Source organism: Panthera onca, chromosome A1 (genome assembly GCF_046562875.1).
Source record: "Panthera onca isolate mPanOnc1 chromosome A1, mPanOnc1 haplotype 2, whole genome shotgun sequence".
NCBI classification, from domain to species: Eukaryota; Metazoa; Chordata; class Mammalia; order Carnivora; family Felidae; genus Panthera; species Panthera onca.
This window is the reverse complement of record NC_138339.1, coordinates 61,467,338-61,490,346: the sequence shown is the minus strand read 5'-3', so window position 1 is coordinate 61,490,346 and position 23,009 is coordinate 61,467,338. Positions and strand designations below refer to the sequence as shown.

General features: G+C 38.8%; 1 protein-coding gene and 1 long non-coding RNA gene across 3 annotated transcripts in view; one reads left to right on the top strand and one right to left on the bottom strand.

The window, feature by feature from the left end:
• Window positions 1–510: 510 nt before the first annotated feature.
• On the bottom strand, window positions 511–16,325 carry NPM1 (nucleophosmin 1). 2 transcript variants are annotated; one of them, XM_060635021.2, is made up of 11 exons: window positions 16,156–16,325; window positions 14,013–14,092; window positions 13,313–13,432; window positions 12,880–12,973; window positions 12,398–12,504; window positions 12,211–12,278; window positions 7,350–7,407; window positions 6,929–7,012; window positions 6,125–6,226; window positions 3,815–3,889; window positions 511–867 (listed from the first exon to the last, which is right to left on the bottom strand). In XM_060635021.2, the coding sequence occupies exons 1-11, from the start codon at window positions 16,211–16,213 to the stop codon at window positions 829–831; spliced, it is 885 nt and encodes a 294-aa protein (XP_060491004.1). In that variant the 5' UTR covers window positions 16,214–16,325; the 3' UTR covers window positions 511–828. The 2 variants fall into 2 exon arrangements, with proteins under 2 accessions (XP_060491004.1, XP_060491005.1); XM_060635022.2 differs by lacking the exons at window positions 511–867; window positions 3,815–3,889 and adding an exon at window positions 5,074–5,131.
• A 148-nt stretch (window positions 16,326–16,473) lies between these two features.
• The window catches only part of LOC132680998 (uncharacterized), a 29,743-nt gene continuing 23,207 nt past the window's right edge, over window positions 16,474–23,009 (top strand). The window contains exons 1-2 of the long non-coding RNA XR_009610800.3: window positions 16,474–16,696; window positions 17,119–17,218. This is a non-coding gene — a long non-coding RNA (uncharacterized LOC132680998). The remainder of the gene's footprint in view (window positions 16,697–17,118; window positions 17,219–23,009) is intronic.

Genomic DNA, 23,009 nt, shown 5'->3' with positions numbered 1-23,009 from the left:
ACCATCATGCAACCGGCACATGGTAAAACATAGATCCCAAGGATTAGCCTCTGAATGTCCTCATGTAACCACCACATGCAATAAATTAACTTTTCTCCCAAGGATCTACAAATGTATAAATTATGTGCTATTTTGGGCAAACTGAGAAAAAGGTCAACAGAATTCATCTTCTGTTCTGGTTTAGATGAAGAACCGAAGTTAAGAAAGCCTGCTACAAGCTGTTTAACATGCCAGATTTTACCAGTGAAAAGGCTGGGTACGTGGATAGGTGGCCTGACCGAACATCTGGAAACACGCCTGCATGACCACAATTATCAACCATTATCAGGAGGTAGGAAAGTAGAAGCATTAAATGCTCACGATGAAAAATTAAGAAGCAGGAACAATTTAAAGGGTTTAGGGCAAGGACTGTTTCTCAGGGGATTTTTAGGTGTTATCTGATACTTTTAACTATGTACAGCTAGTTCTTTGACAAAGTTTAAGGGTAAATAATAGAAAGAGAAACAGTGCTACTTTATTAAAATACTGAGTTTATTTCACATGTATATTTTTGTCTCCCCACCATTTCCATTTGTCTGACCACCACTACTACTATGTCCTATCATAACATTCCATACATACTTAAAACCAAGCAAAGGGTGGAGCTCCATCTTTAAAAACTAAACAGGCATTTTGGACAACACATTCTTGGCAATGGAACCTGGACAACATTTATCAGACACGGTAGGGAAAGTTCTCACTCTGCATTATAAAAAGGACAGCCAGATATCAACTGTTACAGAAATGAAATAAGACGGAAAATTTTAACAAACTGTTTAAACTATTTTCTTAAAGAGACTTCCTCCACTGCCAGAGATCTTGAATAGCCTGGAAAACAAAAAAAGAAATGTGGTTAAAAGAACCACAACACTTCACAGACACCAATAAATTAAACCATGTTTCTTTGTACAGTTCAACATACCTATTATTTTTCATCCTACCACCAAAAAGGTTCAACTCTAGATAATTAAGAACTGATTGCAAGGGAATTTATACTCAGACATAATTTACTTTCAAATACTTCAAAAAAGACATAAAGTCATGTGAATCTTTGTAAATGAAATCAATGGTACTAGTATGCATTTAACAGCTTACATAAATGAAATGAAAGAGCAGAGAGGCCAGTTTGGCCAATGTTGCCTATGTCCTCTGCTCAGGGCTGCCAGACTTAGCACATAAAAATACAGAAAATGCAGTTAAATAAAATTTCTGTTAACACAGTTACATATACTTAGTTCTAAGCCTGTAGAACACATACAAAAATATTATGTGTACTTGAAATACACTAGATTAACTACTCAGCCCTTGTTCTTATCTGATGTGTTAAAGCACTTAAAACACCCGTCTTCTATTCTAAGGCATCACCTGCTTTTCCATTCCTTAAATTTAAGGATTTAAATGTTGTCTACTGACAAAAAAAAAAGCATCCCTCCACTTCTATGCCTTACTTCAATACATGAAATCTATACTTGTTCTCATACTAGTATGAACATCCATGCGAAAGAATTATTCTTCAAATGAGTCATGATTAAGTGTAGTTGTTATACACTTCAAGTTCGCATTTCGTTTCCTATCCATAAATAATGTTAAGTCCTGGGGTGCCTGGCTGGCTCAGTCAGTGTAGCATGTGACTCAATCTCAAGGTTGTGGGTTCAAACCCTACATTGGGTAGAGAGATTACTCCAAAATAAAACCTTTTAAAAAGTAAAGAGATAAAAAATAGTCTTCATGTTTGTCAATTCTTTACAGGATTCAACAAATTCCTTTAAAACAATAAAATACAGGTCAGTGAGTTCTTTGACTATCTCTGAATTTACATAATCCTGCTAAACAGTCATTTAAAACTAAGAAAGTAACCTTTATTTGATGTACTGTTTAAAAAATGTCACTAAGAACATTTAGAGCCTCTTCTCCCAAAATATGATTTTAGTGCTTCAAATAAATAGGATACTGTTTTTCAACAGCCACTGGGTTTCAAATGCAAGGGAAATGATTATCAAATGTTGAGAGTCTCATAAAATCTTCCTGGTCACTCAGAATTTTGTAGAATCAGTTTTGAGTAAACAATACCTTTAAATAAACATTTACCAAACTTTGATCTGTGGTTTCTCCACAAAAACTACAGTTGTTTTCATTAGCTCTTAATTCAAGAGCTTACACAAAGACTTACTAGTATTTCTCAAGTCCCATCTGGAAGGGATTTTACTAGCCAAATCCTCATAAGCAACTTTTTCACAAGGAAAACTATACAAGCAATGGCAATATTTTATACATTGTGATTACTTGTATATGTAGGCACGCCATAAAAACGTGAAGCATTTAAGCTTTGATAATCTCTACAATAATAAATGAAACTACTTTTTAATACTGTAGAAATTTCATCCTGGCACTTCAAAATATGCTTCCAGTTTTGTTTTTTATTTTAGTTTTAGAAAGAGAAGAGAGCACATGTGTATGAGGGGAAAGGGGCAGAGAAAGAATGAATGAATCCGGGGCAGGCTCCACACTCAGGTCCACATGGGGCTCTATCCAACAACCCTGGATCATGACCTAAGCCAAAAATCAAGAGTCCGATGCTCAAACAGAGGCTGAGCCACCCAGGCACCTGCCCAGTATGCTTCCAGTTTTAGAGTCAGAAAATACTTCTGGTAACAGTGAATTCAGTTACTTTAGCTACAAGACTGATACTATACCATTTGTGGAAGGCCTTTACAACTTTGGTTATTATTTTATCTTCTCTGAATTTTTCTTAATCACACACTTTATTTCACCACTTTCTTTGGTACTGGCGGGAGAAATCACGTCTTAGGCTTCCTTGTTAGTGCATGCATCTTTCCACTATTTGCAATACTGGACAATTGTATACTGCAGTTTCACAGACTTTTAACAAATGTCCAGTATTCAGAAAACTCACAGAATTCACTTGCATTTTGGGGTTCAAGTACATATAAACAGAATAGCAACCAAAAGAGTAAAAACTTGAATTTCATCTCACAGCCATATCAATCAAGGCTAACTTCCAAAGTATTAGTAAACAGTGTTGAAACATTGAAAGGATTTCAAATTGGAGAAAAATAGTGCTGCCATGTAAATGATTTAAGTGCTACCTACTGCTGCAGAAAATTACCTCAAAAGGACAAATTTCATTTACTGAAAAAAGTTGGACACAGGAGGCTTAGGGATTGATTCCTGACAAAAACCATTTAACACAGCATATGTTCTGTATATACAAGATACCTAGCACCCTTACCTGTTTTTACATTTTCCTTACATTTGAGTCAGCAACCATAAGACAATAAAAATAAATGCATCAATTTCTACTAACAAAATAATATATAACACAAATTAACAGCTGATTCAAGCTACTACATTGAGTATTAACTAATTTGACTTCTTGCTTCCTGATTTTACACATTAGGTCGATTTCAGCAAAATGTGTTTCCCAAGCACACAATAAAGCAAAAGACCAGACTACCTCAAATAGTCAAATGGAGCAAGGAAACCACAGCACATTTCTTTAGCCAACAGAGTAAAACTGCGCTCAGTAACGAAGAGATAATTTACCAACTATATAAAAACTGAGAAAAATGTACTAAGAAGTTATCTTCTCAATCTCTGCCAACTAAATTCTTAAGAGTTTCCATGTACTTAATCTGAAGTGTAATAGTCTGTGGTTAGGAACCTTTTAAAAGAAGCCAACACTTAAAGAAAATAATCATAAATAAATCACAATAAAAAATTTGGATTTGGTCAGGTCTCCTGAAAATTCAGTTACCTCTTGGTCAGTCATCCGGAAGCAATTCTTCACATAATTGATGAACTTGGCTTCCACTTTGGGAAGAGAACCACCCTAGGAGACAAAAGCATTATTGCGTTTAAGTATAGGAACACTGTTTTTGAGATATTATGAAATTCCTCACAGATTTGCATACTCTTACATGGACCATTGGTTCCTTGCCCCTTCAACTCTTTCATTTTAATACTGAGTTTTTAGGCCCAGAAAGACCTATTAGGCAACAATATTGAGAACCTGAGTCTTTCATAGTACTCCTATATTGATAGGTTTGTCAAAATTTCAAATTCTCTCCAACCACCCTAAAAATATAAAATATGAGCTACAACAGATTCTCAGGCACTCAAATATGTCAGCTTGACTGCCTACTCTATTATATACTACCCCAAACCAAATGTAAAGCAAATGTATACCCCTTGAGTACCGCAAAGAGATCAAAACTGAACATCACTTAATACATACTAAGAACCTAAGTCCAGCACAACGCTAACCTGGAAGTCAGTTCAAGAGGTATATGAAGTCCAAACGGGACAAAAATTAGTCCTACATTTCACTGATCTCTAAAACTTGGCACCTCCTTCAGTTATAGACATAGGGGATGAATCACAACAGTACTAACACCAAGTTATTTTCAAAATATTTCATCAAATATTTTCAAACACTGCAATTACTGCAAATATCTTGGGGTTTACAGTCATTTCTACTTTTGAATTATCTTATTTAACATACTAAGTATATCGTCTTTGTTCCTTATTTTGGTAACTAAATTTTACTTTTTCTTGTAACCTGAAACATCTATGCATTTTAAAAAGACCAAGGTTTCAGAATGCCAAAGGAATCATAGCACAAAATAAGTGATCAGAAATATGGTATGGGATTCTTAAATTGCCTCTATAACCTAGAAAATAAACCTGTCATTTCCATTTTCAAATTATTTGCCACATACATTCTTATTTGATTCATTCAAATATTTATTGAGCAGCTAAGGAGATACAAACAAAGGTGATTAAAACATGGTCAAAGAGGTGAGGCAAATGCACAAATCATAGAAGGTATAATGTTCACTGAAATCACAGCAGCCAAAAGAAAGTGCTTTAGGAGACTAAGAATGAGATTGCTTCCAGCCTGGAAGGGGGCGTGGGTGGGTGGCAAATCAGGAAAGGAGATTTGAGATTAAAATAGAAGACTTCAGTCTGGATTGTTGATGACACTCAGTATGGACTACATTTCTCTCTCCTTTTCCTCTCTCCCCAGCTTGGGGCTTAATTTACCAGTAGTGCCCAGGACTGTTCAATTCGCCTGTAATTAAACCAAGGAGATAGGTCCATATTAAAATGGTGGGGGAGGGTTATCTAAAGAGGTCATTTTAGCACTGTGTGAAAGGGATAAATATAAAGCAATGACACCAGAAGACTAGAAAAGTTTACAGTATTACTAAAGCAAAAACAATACATAATACATTCTGGTTCTAAATGTTATTCTTCCAACTGACTCTTCACTGCACGAGGAAATCTACTGAAGCCAGGTAGAACCTAGAAAACACAGGAAAAACATGGGCAAAGGAGCAACTTTTCCTCACCATCCCGTGTTTATTCTCAAAAACTGGGGTCTAATATTATGTAACTCTCAGAATTCTAGCTTTTCTCAAATGTTTGAATACATTTAAACTGATCATTCCATTCCATTTTCTACAAGTCCAAATTCACTAGTTTAAGAAGTTTAGTTCTCCGGTCAAGTAAGCAGCAGGATGAGAGCAAATTTCTTCTGTTTCCACTATTTAAGACAAAAGGCAACTAAATATAAGCGTATTGGTCAAAGATCCACATATATTGACTGGTAATACCTTGGTGTAAAAGGCAAATAAAAGGACTCAAATTAGGAGGTTTTTTTTTAACTATACCAAGCAACCAGCAGCTTGCAATTTTTTAAGACTCATACGCCCTCTGCTGGTTCTGTAGCATCTTACGAAAAGAAAGGAAAATGTTCTCATTGAATTTTTAACATCCGAAGTCAGAGACAAATCTTAAAATCAACTTACTTGTATTTCTTTTATGAAAGAATATACATGTAACTTCAAATACGCAAAAAAAAAAAAAAAAAAAAAAATCACTGAGACTAGAAATGAATGTAAATAATAAGTAATACACTTCTGAAAACCAAGAGCACATAAGGGACAGATACATCAAGGAAAAACAATAAGGAACAATCTTGTTCCAAGCCTTCACAATGGTGTTTAAGAGAGGGGGAAATATACCTTTATCAAGTTTCTTCAGGAAAGATCATTTTACTCACTTTTTCTATACTTGCTTGCATTTTTGCTTTAATGTCTTCTACAGAACTAGGTCCTTTCGGTGTTTTGGGAGTCTTTTCCTGTTTTTTGAAAGATTCTTGACCCTGAAAAACAAGTTGAATTTCGAAAGGTTGTAAGTGTATACACTTACATATACTGTTAAAACCCATCCTACATACATGGATTTTCTCAAGAAAAGCATTATTTACAATCCTTCCTTGTAAAATGTATACAACCAGAATTCAGGTATCATAAATTAATTCATGACTGAACAATTATATTCTTAAAATCATTCCTTAAAAAATAGAATAGTTTGAGTTTGCTTTTATATTTCACATCAGATTAGTTCACATTTAAAAAGGATACCATCAAAATTGAAAGCATAAGGCTCCAAGAATTAAGCAAGTCAATGCAGCTAGATGCCTGATACCCATTCCCATAGCTTTTAAATAGTAACCTCCAAGACCAGGTATTGTGGTTACTTTAAGCTGCTATTAGGTTCTAACATGCAGCCAGGGTTGAGAAACTCTGGTATGCCATAAATAATATCTTTCAACAAACAAGATTCCTTACAGGAGACAACTCTAACACAATAAAATCTTTGTGCTGGCTTTCTCTTCCACTAGAATGCCAGGAATGATACATATAGGACAATGATTACCAACAAGCATATTTTAGTGCTGTAAGACATCAATTACAGGTGTTCTCCAAGCACTATCAAATTTCAGACTACCTTCTTCCACAGAACTTTTAACTTTCCTAACTACCTCAACAAAGGCTGTGTTTAGGTATATGATGCCACTTACTTTTGATCTTGGTGTTGATGGTTTTGAGTCTTTTCCATTCTGGTTAGATTTTTGTGCATTTTTGGCTGGAGTATCTCGTATAGACTGCAATTATAAATTAATCTTAATCAATGCCCTCCTACGTAACTGCCCCAAACCATATAAAAGTAGTAGTTTGCTAAAACCAAAAAAAAAAAAAAAAAAAAAAATTCTGACCAAAGTTTTAAAGTGGGAGAAGGCCACATGGGTAAAAAAGTAGATCACTGTCCACTACTAGGAAATCTTAAGACTACCCCAACTCAGGGCTAATTTTTAAAGTATTAGATCATTAACTCCTCCCAAGCCAGCTTTCATTAACTACAAGTGAAGAGTACAAAAATTTATCTATCATCATTTGTTACTAGCAACTTCTGGCAACCCTGTACCATTGTATCCTACTTACTTTCTTTACTGGAGCCTTTTCTTCAGCTTCCTCATCATCAAAATCATCATCATCATCACTACAAATGAAATGAGTCATTATTACTGATTCAACACACTCATAAACCAAAAAGCCTATGTAGAAACTGGCTATGAACCAATTTCATAGAAGAGCCAATGAATCAACAAGTTTAGACAATCAAATCAAGGTATTAAGAAATTTTGAACTTTCGACAAAAAGAACTGAAAGCAGGATCTTAAGAGATATTTGTCCATTCATCATCATTATAGCATTATTCACAATTTCCAAGAGGTAGAAGCAACTCACATGTCCATTAACAATCAAATAGATTTTAAAAATGTTCTATATATTTAATGGAATATTTGAGGTTTTTTGACAGTTATCACAATTTACATTCTTGGAATATGCTATTTTAATGAATTCCTGTCACATGCTGAAGATGAATAAATCTTGAGGACATTAACTGAAATAAGACAGTCACAAAAAGAAACATACTGTACAATCCCACTTAATATAACACACCAAAAGTAATCTTTATACTCTTTATAGAACCGAAAGTAGAATGGTGGTTGCCAGGGGCTGAAGATAGAAATGAGTTGTTTTCATTTCATGAGATTTTCAGTATTACTACAAGAGTTTGAGACCTGTCAAACAATGTGAATATGGTAACATTCCTGAACTGTACACTTTAAAAAAAAAAAATGGTTAAAATGAGAATTATGTTTTTACAATTAAAAGGCATAAAAATTTTACAAAGTGGAGATTATAGTTTAAAGAAATTAAAATAAACACATGTAATGTTCACAGATCAGTAGAAATATTTTACTGAGGTGGCAACTCTATTAATCTACAGGTTCATCGAAATCCTTGAGTCCCTGCTGGCTTCTCTATAGAAATTGATCCTAAAATTTGCATCAAAATTCAAGGAACCGAGAGCAGCCAACAACAAACTTGAAAAAGAACAAAGTTAGGATTCAGTATTTTCAAAAGAAACCCACAAGAACTACAAACCAGGACAATTGTTTTAGCAGAAGGATAGACCTATACCAATAAAATTCAAGAGTTGAAAGGCTAATAAATAGTGCTGGGACAACTAGAAATCCACATGCAGAATTTAAGTTAGTCCTCTACCTCACCATGTACAAAAAGTGATTCAAAATGGACCAAGGGTCTAAATTTTTAGGTTTGACACCAAAAGCACAAGCTAACAAACTGGACTTCATAAAACCTTAAAAAAAAATGTAAGCTAATATAACACTGTGTTGTCAACTATGCTTCAAAAAAAAAAAAAAAAAAAGAAAAAGAAAAAAATTTTTGTGCAAAGGATACCACTGAAGAGTGGAAAGACAACCCAAAGAATGGAAGAAAATATTTACGAATTGTATGTATCTGATAAGGGACTTGTCCCAAAACATTAAAAGAAAACTAACATTAAAAGGATACCTAGGTGGCTCAGTCAGTTCAGCTCAGATCATGATCCCACAGTTCTGTGAGTTTCAGCCCCACATGGGACTCTGTGCTGACAGCTGGGAACCTGCCTGAGATGTGTTCTCTCTCCCTCTCTGCCCCTCCCCAGCATGCCCACGCTCTCTCAGAAATAAACAAAAAAAAACCCTCTTTTAACTCAATAATCTAGAAAAAAATCAAGACACAAACCTTGGATTGTGAATAACTTGTTCTGTGAGCGTTCCACAAGACGAGCAAACAGGTCTATAATAAATTAACTTGATAAACCAGTGATGTCTGTAGTTAAGAATAGTACGTGACACCAAACATCGTATCTCACAACTAAACCAATGGTTCGCTCTGTAGGATTGGGGGTGATTGTCTCCTATGCTCGATGATTGGTCTCAGGTCACAGTGTTTGGTAGAAATCAGTGATTTTTCAAAATGTTGGAAGGTGCCCACAACTGGCACTAGGCTATTTTTTGTCACTTCAAAGCGCCTATGGACAATCCTTTGCTCCTTTGCTTCATTCTAGGTCAGGCTGCCGGCAGATACAGACCCTTTCCTCTGCTGCTTTATTGCCAGTTACACTAAATACAATAGATGACAAGTTTATTAATACTGTACTGTAAAAAAGATTCCACTGAGCCAATAGATAGCAGTGATGCCATTACTGGTAGTGAAAGTCATCCTACACAATAAAATAACCCTCCTCTCGTCTCCCTCACACCAGCTATGAAGGTTTTCCAAGTGCAGGTTAAATTCTCTTTATGTTTTGTATTTTCTTTATTATTTTGTATTATAATCCAGTATTATAATCATTTTCATATGAATATTTTTGCATTGTGGGACGAATCATCTGAGTTTCCACTATTTCTTATGAGGAAATTCACTGATCTATGAGTGCTGTGGGTTGCAAACATGTTTCTGGAATAAATTATGCCTGCAAACCAAGGTTTTACTGTACTAGGAATGCTTCAACATAAATAATTTTTTTAAGTTGTGTATTTCTTTTTGAGAGACACCATGCACATGCAAGCAGGAGAGGGGCAGAGAGAAAGAATCCCAAGTAGGGCGTGATCCCACAAACCATGAGACTATGACCTGAGCCAAAATCAAGAGTTGGATACTTAACCGAGTCACCGAGGTGCCCCAATGTAAATGGTTCTTTTAAAACCGTCATAAATCACGTATTGTATGATTCCATTTACATTAAATATGCAAAATAACCAATTCTATTAAAGATGAGAAACAGTGGTTGAGTAGAGCCAGGTGAAGGAAGTGATTATAGAATGATTTTGGACGACATAACTAGTCAAAAAGTTATTCTTCAAGGCACCTGGGTGGCTCAGTTGGTTAAGCGTCTGACTTCGGCTCAGGTCATGATCTCACGGTTCGTGAGTTCGAGCCCCGTCAGGCTCTGTGCTGACAGCTCAGAGCCTGGAACCTGCTTTGGATCCTGTGTCTCCCTTTCTCTCTGCTCCTCCCCTGCTCACGCTCTCTCTTTCCTTCAAAAATAATAAACATTCAAAAAAAATTTTTTTAAAGTTTCCTTTCCTTCTCTTCCTTACTACGTAATCTCTAAATTTAAAACAGGAGCAACTTCATCTATGTGCAACCAAAGGAAACACCCATCTTTTCAGAATTGGGTTAAAATGGTCAAGTATCATGTAATACATACAAAGCCACAGATACAGTCCTTTATTTTAAACAGTGATTCTGTCAATTTTGGCTTAGAACCCAATCCCTTTATGTGCCTCCCCACACTAGAAACAAGAATGACAATGATTTCTATAAAACCACTGTCATAAGCGGTTTTATTTAACCATCTCTACCCTATACGTTATCTGACTACCCACCCCTTTACCCCTTCTTCCCTTCCATGAAAACTAACTTGGGCCTTAACAGATACACACACACTTCATTCTTCCCACACTACCAAACCTAAAGGCAACTTGGAACATGGAAGAACAGAGACTACTCTATGTTGTGGTTGTATCAGGAAAAATCCCCATTTTAAAGACAGGAAATCCTTCAAAACCCAAGCAGATTGAAGGTAACAATCAGGTCCCTACTCAAAAGCCTTTCTTCCTAGAAGAGATTTTCTCCTCAGTGAATATGCTACTGTGCATAGACAGTATACCTAGACAAAGGTAACCTGAAATCAAGGACTAAATAAACTCAAATATAACTAAGCACCATACACCATCCATATACACCATCCATATTTCTCATTTGTTTTAAGCCCATTTCCCCTATTTCTCTTGGAGTGTATCACTTTAATTCTTACTGATAACTATACTCAAAAGCAGTTAACAATAAAGTACCAACTATATTGTTTTAAATTTGATATGCAAGTAATTTTGAATTTTGTTAAGCATTCAACTCACTTTTCCTACTTTCTGCCTTCACTGTCCTGCCCAAAGGGCTTTTTAAAGAACTACCAGGTTGGCTACTTGAGGTTACTGAAAACCTAACTCCCAGATATGATCATTAACTAGTCCATGTTTGATCAGTCTTTCCTATGTTCTATTCGAATTATGTTTTCAATAAATATATATGGACCAACCTGGGAACTCAGAAACAAAGCTGTCAATTAAAAGTTCAACTTATTACAAATTACTGACATTACTGGAAATAGGAAAGACCAATTATAAATACCATTTTATTCTTTAGTGGGCATGTAACTGTTTACTTAGCCTAACCAAATTTAATAAACCTATCAAATCCTTTCCAAGAAAATCTTAATCTCTTTTACAAAAATTTTATCAGTAACAATCAGAGAACCAAGGGCCAAAATCCTTTGGGGGGGTGGGGGGAGGGAATTCGTTACGTTAAGTAACAACCCACAAAACAAATGTTGTTGGAGCTATTCAGATTCTCTTTTCACCCAAACCATTCATCATAAACTGTTCAGTGGAAGACACACCTAATCACATGTTCACTAAATCTTCCTCAGAAAAAAAAGTTATCTAGTCGGACACGTTTGGGAAATGCTGCATACTCTTGAAAATTTGCAACACACTGCAACTTTTCTTTTTTAACTTTTTGTTAATGTTTCTGAGAAAAAGAGCCAACAGCAGGGGAGGGGCAGAGAGGGGGAGACACAATCTGAAGCAGCCTCCAGGCTCTGAGCTGTCAGCACAGGGCCTGACACAGGGCTCGAACCAACCGTGAGATCAAGACCTGAGCTGGAAGAAGAACATTTAACTGACAGAAGCACTCCCACACTGCATTTTAAAGGTTCTTAATCCCAATAGTATCCTTCAACTCAGCTAATGTAATGCAGTGACAACCACTGATCATTTACCCTTTCTTTAATTAAACTCTTACTTAATTTCATGGAGGACTGTGGTAAATAACTTTCATAAACTACTCTCCATACAGCTACATCAAGTTTCTAGAACACACTTACTCTTCATCATCATCGTCATCATCGTCATCTTCATCATCATCTTCATCGGCAGCAAGTTTTACTTTTTTCTTAAAAAAAAAAAAAAATATATATATATATGTAAATATATACACACATACTCATATACAAGTGCTGATCTTAATCACCAAACCAAAGGCCAAAATAAGAGAGATCTTTACACCTATACCTGTGGAACCTTGCTACCACTTCCAGGGGCAGAACGCTTTCCAGATATACTAAGGAGTTTCACATCCTCTTCCTCTTCATCTTCTGACTCTGCATCTTCCTCCACAGCTAAAATAAAAAATTATTTATTAGCTACGAATAAAACTCAACCAACAAGCAAGAACTCAGAAAAAAGAGCACAACATACAGTAAGGAGCATTTAAAAATTTTAAATGAACATTAAAAAAGAACTATGAAAACAGCAAATAGGGAACCAAAATTTTTTTTAAAAAGCAACTTTGAAGGCCAGCACTCTACTAGGCTTTAAATGAAAAACAAAAACAACAACAAAAAAACAGGCTTTTCCAGTTTAAGTTACTCTATTTCCACTTCAACCTATTAATAAAGACAGCAGTACTAAAACTAAGCATGCTTTACAAAGTCCAAATTGGGAACAAAGTTAACTGCATTAAGAGAGAATAAACAGCACAATACATAACATACCTACTAAGTGCTGTCCACTAATATGCACAGGCCCTGAACCGCATTTCAACCGTAAGACCACCGGTGGTGTTATTTCAAAGCCCCCAAGGGAAACCTGAAAAGGAAAAACTTTTAAAAATCACTAAATACTGTGAAAACAAAAGTATTTGGTATAAATACCTGTTCATAACAGACTTACAAAAATGTATATAGGCAAACTCATAAACCAAATGAACAAACCAGTGAACCTGTTTCTCACCTCTAACAGGTAGCAAACCACTATGTTCAAGAGTTGACCATTCAACCCCACAGTGACATAAGACACAGCCACTGTTACTAGAAGTACCAAAGAAAATTCCTTCTTCAATGCCCTTGGTGTAGTAACCTAAAGGGCACCTACCTTAACACAACAGAATTAGACCTTAACATAAAATCCAGCAGTAAGTGCCCTTACCGTTGGCTGTACAGACATTTTCAAAGTTGCCAGTGTGACTTTAATTGGACTGCCTTCATAATTCATTGCCTCTGCTTCAACAATGTGCAATTCATCCTTTGCACCAGCTCCTAAACTGACCTGTGAACAAAAAGTTACTTCAACTTTAGTTATTCTACTTTAAAATCCCCCCAAAATTTGTCTGGAAAAAAGAAAAACGAGAATTATAAACCCAGTATCAACACTGATGGAAAACTAATTTGTGCACAACGTTGTCTCAAGTTTTATGTGGCCTTGCCAATCATTTCTCATACTCAAATTTGAAACGCATAAAAATTTGATGGCATTGTTATAGGTTATCATCTACCCACAGTATGGATCACCTAACGTTTACTGACCACTGACTGCAAACTAGGCAGAAAAGGCTACAGGCTAGTCACTATAGAGGACAAAAAACATTTATCACTGCCTTAAAGGGCTTTACAATGCAGCCAAAGAAGCAAAGTACATAAATATGGGCAGCCTAACAGTAGTGTGACAGAACTTTGCGTGATTACTAAATGAGAGGTAAAGAGGCCAAGTTTTACACCACAGGTACATAAGCAAATACATACAATACTCAGTTATAAAAAATACTATTGCAAAGTTATTAAGTCACACAAACAGGAATAGACTGAAATCAAGAAAGGTTAAATAGTTTATTTTGAAAAGTTTAACTTACCGTTCTTAAAGATAACTGGTGCTCGTTTTCATCATTATCCACTTTAAAGTGATAATCTTTGTCAGCCTTTAGTTCACAACCTGAAAAGGGGAAAAAAGCAACAACAAAAAAGAATTAGCTCTGAAACTTAACTGAGGGTAACCAAAAAAACCAGTTAATTTGTGAACAGATTTTCCACTATTCTAGCTACCAGATGGCAAGGCAGAAGTATCTCTTCCTGGGTTTCTTAAACACAAGTGTCTATAAATATCAAATAACATCCATACAGGGCTTTATAAATTCCACTTCCCCACTATACTATCTCATTTTCAGCTACACTATTACATTCTTAGGTAGAAACAGGCCCAAAAGTTTAGTAAAAACTGAAACCAGTATCTGAAACTAAGTCTAATATACAAGGTTGATAAAATCGCACTGTTTAAAAAAAAATTACCTACCTAACTACACAGGACAAGTGGCAAATTTAGAAATGAATGGTTACACAAACACCTACGTGAATTTGTATTTACAAGGGAAAAACTACAAACATGGATCAAAACTTGGCACAGGGATCAATATCCCATCCTTAAAGTTAACAGAAATGATATGCATTAAATTATGCTCAAATTATGTTTAAGATTAGCTATATCATAAGGATATTTCCAATAGAAAGGGTTAATACCGTATACTGACCAGAAACCCCAGCTAGTCAAAAGAGCCTTACTTAATGTAGGAGTTATCTACTCCCATTCCATCAATAGGCAAGTTGTTTCAAGTACCGACAGAATAACATTTTAATTATAGGATTCCATTTAATTGTCATCTAACAGTTACGGGTACATAAATGCCTAAATGTTATCTCAATTAACACATCTCAGCATGGTATATTAAAAAAAAAATGTGTAACCAAATTTGCACTATTTCACAGCCTGACTGACAAAAATATGGCTACGACAATCAATTTCACTTAAGATTCAAAAACCAAAGCTGGTCGCTTTCTACTATGGTACTGGAGTTCTGGAGGGAAGGGAGGTTGAGATTCCAAAATTGTATCAGATCTTATGGACTCAAACTGAAACCTACACACATCTCCTATCTTTTCAAAAAGGCTGAAACCTACACACATCTCCTATCTTCTCAAAAAGGCTGTTTGCTCAATGCCGCACAGAAGGCTGTTTCCACCAGCTTCCCTCCAAAAAAAAGAATAAACATACATATACTTACAAATAACGCATAGAGACAAGGGTCTTGCTTTAGATCTATCTAGTCTCTAACTACAAGTACAACCTTCATTGAGTCACTTCAGTTCTGAGCACGAGCATCGTCACCTGCAAAGTGGGCTAATTTCCATTTACCAATATGAGATAGGAAAAGTGCTCTGTAATTGAGATCTGCCATCGTAGATGTTAAGCACCGAACAAAGACTTCCAGAATCTTGGCTCTACTCGCCACTTCACCCAACATTTCCCGCCTAACAGTTTCAATTAAGCCCCAGGATCCCAGGCTCCGGAGTGACAAGACACCAGGGAGCCCCGGATGTAGTGCCCACACCCCCCTCCTTCCCCCAACCACGTGGCAACCACGTGCTCCCAGCGGTTGCGGCCTCCTCACGCCCGGCCGCGCCTCCCCTCCCCCCGTAAGCGGCCGAGGCACCGGGACTGAATCTCCGCTGTAGGGCTCCAGACTCCTCAGGCCTGAGGCCAACGCCAGGCTCTAAGTATCCTTTCCCCCAGAAAAGCAGCCACTGCCGCACACCACGGACCCCCACAACCTCCAGCCGGACGCCGGGACCCGGCATCACTGACCCCAGCCAAGAATCACAAGCCTACGGAATCACACACTCCAAGGGAAAATAATGCCCGTGGCCCTACCGTGTGCTCCAAGCAAAGCCGACCCCTCGGCAGGCCGGTTCTACGTTACCTCAGGCCCTGGGCCTCGGATCGCTCACGCCCCAGGCTTCAGGCCGCCCCTCCTTCCACCGCTTCATGCTTCAGTTCTCCCCTCCCGGCCTCCCATCCCTTAGGCTGCAAGGCCCCAGCGGCCCGCTTCCCTCCCTCTACCAGCCCAGGTTTCTCTACCAGCCCAGGCCTCAGTGGGTTTCCCGCCCCCCCACCTCAAAGCCACCAGGCCCCGCTCGGCCTCGCCCCAACCCCCCAGCACTTACCGAAAAGATAGTTCTGGGGCCTCAGGGGGCTCATGTCCATGTCCATCGAATCTTCCATGAGGTGGTGGCACGCACTTCGGTGGGAGAGAAGGCGGACGGAGAGAAACGACTACTGTTCCACAGAACAGCCGCGCAGGACGGAATCACACCAGGGAAAGGACGCGGGCTCCCTGCGCACATATATAGCACCGTGAAGATCTCGCGAGAGCTTCCCAAGTCCCGTCTCCACGCGCGTGCTCGGGAGCCCCCCCCTCCCTGGACGGTCGCCTTCCCGCGCAAGCGCTCTTCAACCCCACTCCTTTCTACCTCGCCCCCCACCTCCTCCAGGTACTTCGCGGGCTCCCACCGAGCAGGCGCACTCGTACCCCGGCCCCACCCCTCCGCCGGCGCCGCCTGTGCGCACGCGTGCTTTCTCCTGGTAGCGCGCGCTACCCCCCTCCAACCCTTCCACGTCCTCCCCGGTTCTGGCGGGCCGGCCTAGCGCCAGAAGCCTGCGCTGCCCACCCTGCAAAATGGCGACGGCAGCCCTTGGCTGTACTAGGTATGGAGAGCGAGCCGGTTGCAAGTGACCCAGAGAGCAGCTGGGTTCACCTTTCTCCATCACTTCGTGCCTCGCAGACTTCCAGACAGGCATAACCACCTCGGGATTTTTACTTGCCTGAAGGCTTGGGCTCGGAGTTCATTGTTTCCCCAAAGTTTAAGCTTCAGGTGCCAGAAGCTGTAGATTACTGATTATTCTTTGTTGGGGAGAAAGGATGTAGTTGCTGTCCAGACTTACTCAACCGCTTTTATAGTTCTTTCCTTTCTGAGAAAACATCTCTGAAGTTGAAATCACTCTTTGTCATTTGGGGGCCATTTGGGGGGCATTTGGGGACTGAGTGAACCCCTTCCATACGAGCTGGGCAGGAACCGGGCCTGATTGCTCCAGATACACAAGATTTTATAAGGGCTTTATATCCACAGTGTGCCCCCACGTAAGATCCTGTGTGGCAGATGTGACTACCCCCACTTTGGAGACAAGACAACAGAAGAGATGAAGCAAGGTGCCCAAATGGAAGAAGTGGTAAGGCAGGGTTCTCTAGCTCGAAGTCCAGTGTTAACAGCCCTCTAAACGAGTGTGGAGGGTTATGTGTGAGTCCAGTCTCTGAGGCAGTGCAGTTCCTAATCTTTAACGTTGCTAAGAATGTTCTGACCTGTGAAGAAACCATATGACTTAAATACATAGATCTCAATTAAGATTCTTTGGGAGTGAGCCTGAAAATTAGCATTCTAAACAAGCTACACCTGGACAAACTGAGGATGCCCCCCCCCCCCCATCCCCTGGGCATTGGTGCATTTTTTAAGGAATCCCCTAATTATCTTGTTCACATCAACAGGTTGAAAAATTTAATACTGGAAGGAATAAAAATAGTGACAGCAGTGCCCCACCCCCTATTCTCCAAATACAATCTAGTTCGGATGATAAACTATAATACATGTGAATCAACTATTAATTAACAGTATCATAATTCTAAATTTGGAGAAATCAGTGTAACTGATACGTGAATGCCACCAAGCTGTTCCCCACCCTCAACTGAAGAAGAATCTTCACCAGTCTGGTTCTTGGATCTTTTGAGACGCAGAGTATGACCAATTGCTAGAGGAAATCTTGACACTTAGAAGGAAATATTTGTAAAGAACTGAGAAAAGGCAGGGAGGACTATGATAGGAAAAGATAGGATTCAGTAGGCCGAGAGGGAAAGATTGGGAACTGAGGTCCCTGAGTGGAGAAAAACACCTATTTTGGAACAATGCTGGGAGTGTCAGACCACAGCAAACCCCCTCAGGCATAAGGTCCCTCTTAAGAATTAATGGACACCACCTACTTCCCCTCAGGTTCCCTTCAGGAATTTGACTAAAGACCTGACTAAATATAAGTAGACCATAAAACAAATGACCCACAGGGAACAGTATGGCCATAGACCACCTACAATGGAAACAAGCCAATCAGTAATGGACAGCCCCGCACCTAGAGCTATCAAGCCAATAAGGGTAGGACATGAGAAGAAACAAGGTGGAAGGGAAGGGGGGGGGGGGGGGCAGCCAAAACCTTATAAAACAAAGACCCTTGCCTATTGTCACTGGCATTCACTTTAGAATGCCCCCACTTCCCCCTCTCTGTTAAAAGAGCTTTCATACTATTTTTTCTTTCTCATCTTACACTCTAATAAACTTTTGCCTGCTGCTCACTTTGTGTTCACCTCTTCATTGCTCAAAGCGGTAAGACAATGAATCCCAGGTATTGAGGTAAAAAAAAATCTGCAACCAGACTATAGCTAAGAATTTGAGATTACTTAAAATCTTAAAAAAAAAAAAAGATTTAGGCATGAGAAAGAATGAGAAAGTCTCAAGAGGAACTATAGGAGAGTGGATGGAGGACGAGAGGTTAGTAGTCTTTGAGCCCATGCCAGTATCAGTTGGGACTGCTTTGTAATTTCTTTCTGGATTCTGGACCATGATTATTCAAACACAGCTTTGCACAGAGCCCAAGCCATGTGGGCACTATATCTCGTGTTACATAAAGAAATACATTTGTTTTTTAAATATCTTCAGCACCTAGTCTAGGTATTATCTCATGGAATCAGGCAGTTAAAAAAAATACAGCATTTTCTTTCAGATTTACAAATGTAATGAATGCTCACTTTTAAAAAATTTTTTTTTAATGTTTATTTATTTTTGAGAGAGAGAGAGCGTGAGCAGGTGAGGGGCAGAGAGGGGAGACACAGAATCCAAAGCAGGCTCCAGGCTCTGAGCTGTCAGCACAGAGCCTGAAGTGGGGCTCGAACTCATGAACCGTGAGATCATGACCTGAGCCGATGTCAGATGGTTAACTGACTGAGCCACCCAGGCACCCCAATGAATGCTCAATTTTTAAAATACAGTAAAATTATTTAGGCCTATTCAAAGTGGGAGAGTAAAAGTGCCCTTCTTTCCATAGTCCCATTCCTATTCCCAGGGATTAAGTGAGGTCATAAAGATGAGCCCCAATTCAATAACGCTGGTGCCCTCATAAGAAGAGGAACAGGAGCACCTTGGGGGGCTCAGTCAGTTAAGCAGCGAACTCTTGATTTCTGCTCAGGTCATGATCTCGAGGTTCGTGGGTTTCAGCCCTGCACAGGGCTGTGTGATGACAACATGGAGCCTGCTTGGGATTCTCTCTCCCTCTCTCTCTGCCCCTCCCCCCTTCATGTTCTTTCTCTCTCTCAAGATAAATAAATACACATTTTAAAAAATGAAAATAAAAATAAACTCTAAAAATGAAGAGGAAAAGACAAAGGCAGCCATCTACAAAGGCAGAAGAGAGCCCTTTCCAGGAACTGAATCAATAGGCACCTTAACCCAGCCTCCAAAACTAAGAAATAAATTTATGTTGTTTAAGCCACTAATCTATGGTATTTTGTTATGGCAGCCTGATCAGACTGATATGGTAAGAATGTTTGTACATATATCCTTATGGATGTCTAAACGTAGTTTCGTAAATATATTCTAAGTAATGGACTTGTACAGTAAAAGGGCAGGTATGTGTTTACAAACATATACACACATAATGCATCTTTTGGTTGTTTACATAAATAGAGTCATACTTTATATATTGTCTTAGCCTGTTTGGGCTGTTGTAAAAAAATACAGTATATAATGTGTATCTTATAAACAACAGAAATTTTTTTTCTCACATTTCTGGAGGCTGGATGTTCAGGATCAGGGTGTCACTGTGGTCAGGTAAGGGTCCTCTCCAGATAACAGACTTCCTGTTCTGTCTTCACATGGTGGAAGGGGCAAGGGAGCTCTGTAGGATCACTTTTATGAGCACACTAATCCCATTCATGAGGGCTCCATTTTCCTGACCTAATCACCTCCCAAAAGCCCTACCTATTAATATCGTCATCATTGGGGGTAGGATTTCAACATAGGAATTTTGTGGGGACACAAGCATTCAGATCATAGCACTGTTCCTCAACTTCCCTTCTTGATTTTGTGTAATTTAGCTAGCCTTCCATGATATAATATGTAGAGGCCTACTGCTTCCTTTTTAGGAGTTGTCTAATGGTCCACAGGATACATATATGCTATTGTTTTAATTCCAGGTTTTATTTATTCTTTCATTTGTTAACACATTTTGTGATGGAAATTTTCAAACATCGCAAAAATAGAATACTGTAATTAAAACCTACGTACCCATCACTCAGTTTCAACAGTGATCAACATATACCTAATCTCATTTCATATACACCCTCCCACTATCCTTCTCCCTCACCCTCTGCTGGATTAATTAAAGAAAATCCCAGACAGTATATTTTCATCTATAAATACTTCAGCATGTATTTTTAAGAGACAACAATTCCTTCAAACCTAAACATAATACCATTATGATGCAAATCAAAATTTTAAATAATTACTAATATCATGAATTATCCAGTTCAGATTTCCCCAATTTCTCACAATTGGTTTGTTTGAATAAGGACGCAAACAAGGTCTACACATTACTCAGTGAGACGTGTTGTCACTTAACATGTCCCTTTATCCTCTGTATTTCGTAAAAGTTAGCAATTAGGGCTGCTGTGTCAAATGGTTAGTGGTTGCCACGAACTACATGTGGCTACTTAAATTAACTAAAATGTGAAAGTCAGTTCCTCAGTCTCACTAGCCAAGTGCTCAATAGCCATGTATTGGATAGCACACAAAACCATTTCCATCACTGCAGAAAGTTCTGTTGGACAGCTCTGATGTAGCGGCTTCACCAGACTCATGTTCACTGTCTTGACGAGAACACTTTATAAGTGGCAAGAATACTTCCTGTTTTGACAAGAGACACACGATGCCTGGTTGTCTCTCTTTTTATGGTGTTATGTTCAGCTATTGTCAGCCTGATTCTTCCTTTATGAAGTTCTCCATTCACCTAAGTGTTGACTGATCACTGCCTCTTTTATTATTTCTAATTTTACCACTCCCTCTGCATTTATTAACAAGAGAATTCTTCTATAAAGGAGAACTTTCCCTTATCAACTATTTGGTTACCCTGAAAAATAGTCCATAAGTGATTGTATCTTTCCTTTTAGTTACTTGTTTTCAGAATAACAGGTAGAACCCTAGCTGTCTACAAAGATGACTACATTTTTTTATTACCTTCATGTATACATGAATTTTAACATAGCTAGTATTCAAATGTATTTTAAGAAATGTTTTTTCTTGCTCACAATGACCCATTTGGGCAGTGAGATCCCTTTCAAGTTGGCTTTAATATCTTTGTGAACATTACTTTCTAGTATGATAGAACATCCCAGGCTCACCTTATACATTTCCTGCCCCTGAACTGGATTCGGCCATTTCTTTAAGGATCCTGATCCCTTTATTTTTTTTATAAATGTTTATTTATTTATTTATTTAGAGAGAGAGAGAGCTTTTGTACTCCCATGAGCATGGGAGGGGCAGAGAGAGGGGGAGAGAGAGAATCCCAAGCTGGCTCTGTGCTGTCAGACCAGAGCCTGACTCAGGGCTCGATCTTACAAACCATGAGATCATGACCTAACCCAAAATCTAGAGTCAGACATTTAACCAACTGAACCACCCAGGCACCCCTGGATCCTGATCCCTTTAATGGGGATGATATTAGAGATCACATTTTAGTTGTGAAAGGTGTTTTTTGCTATTGAGTTGGTTATTTTTCTAAGACTTTTCAATGGACATACATAAAAGTGCATACATAAGTTCATACATAAAAGGCATTATACTATCCTTATTGTTTTGCATTTTTTTTTCCCTCACTTAGCATGGACATCACTCCATGGCGCAGCATGTAAAGGTTTGTCGGTTGCTTTTTTTCACATCCCATTTTAGAGTTGCACAGTGTGGCTGTACTCCAGTTTACATATCCAGTTTCCTATCAGTGGGCATTTGGGTTGTTTCCAGTTGTGTGCTATTGCAATCAGCACAGCAATGAATAGCCTTGAACATGCATCAGTTTGTGGTTGTACCAGGTTTTGGTGGCATTACGATGGGCCAACTTGGCTAGGGTGGTTTATAGTTAGGGTGGTTGACAATAATATTTTCACAAGAAATTTGGTGGGCAGAGGAGAAGCAGCAGCCATGCTGGGTTTCATGCACAGAAGGTTGGGGCAGGGACTTCTGATGTGGCTAATGCACATGGTGCCTTATACACCGCCTCACCGGTTTGGCATGAGGCAGAATGCAGGCCTACCCCTGCTCCACCTCCCCTTGCATCCTCATTCAGTTTCCTGACTCCTAGGCCTCGTGGGTGCCTAGTTCAGGGACAAAGACACCACCTCCTGCGAGATACCCAGTCCCTCAAGATTGGGGGCAGTGAGAACTGGCATCGGTTGTGGTCTATCCTCATGGGTTTCAGCTCACGTTCACCAATGGCTTGTCCTGTGCTCTCTCACTGTATATCCATCTATGCCTCCTGACTGTCTGCCCTGCAGACTTCAAGCTGCAGATCAGACATGAGGACGGCAGCCTTGCAGCTCCCACACCGCAACTGACTTTGGCTAGATGTTGCCCATCCCCCTTTACATGAGATGTAAAATGTTGTACTCCCGCCAGCCTGTGTCCTCACAGTATCATCTACAGCATATGTTGTGAAACTTTTAGATTTTTGCCAATCGTATAGATAAGTAATATTATCTTGTTGTGGATTTAATTTGCACTTGTCTCATACCCTATTTTATTTAACCTCTCTATTGTTAGACATCATACCCTATTTTATTTAACCTCTCTGTTGTTAGACATCTGGGTTATTTTTGGTTTTTCAATGCTGTGGACTATAAAATGATGAACATCCTTAAACATACATGTATTCC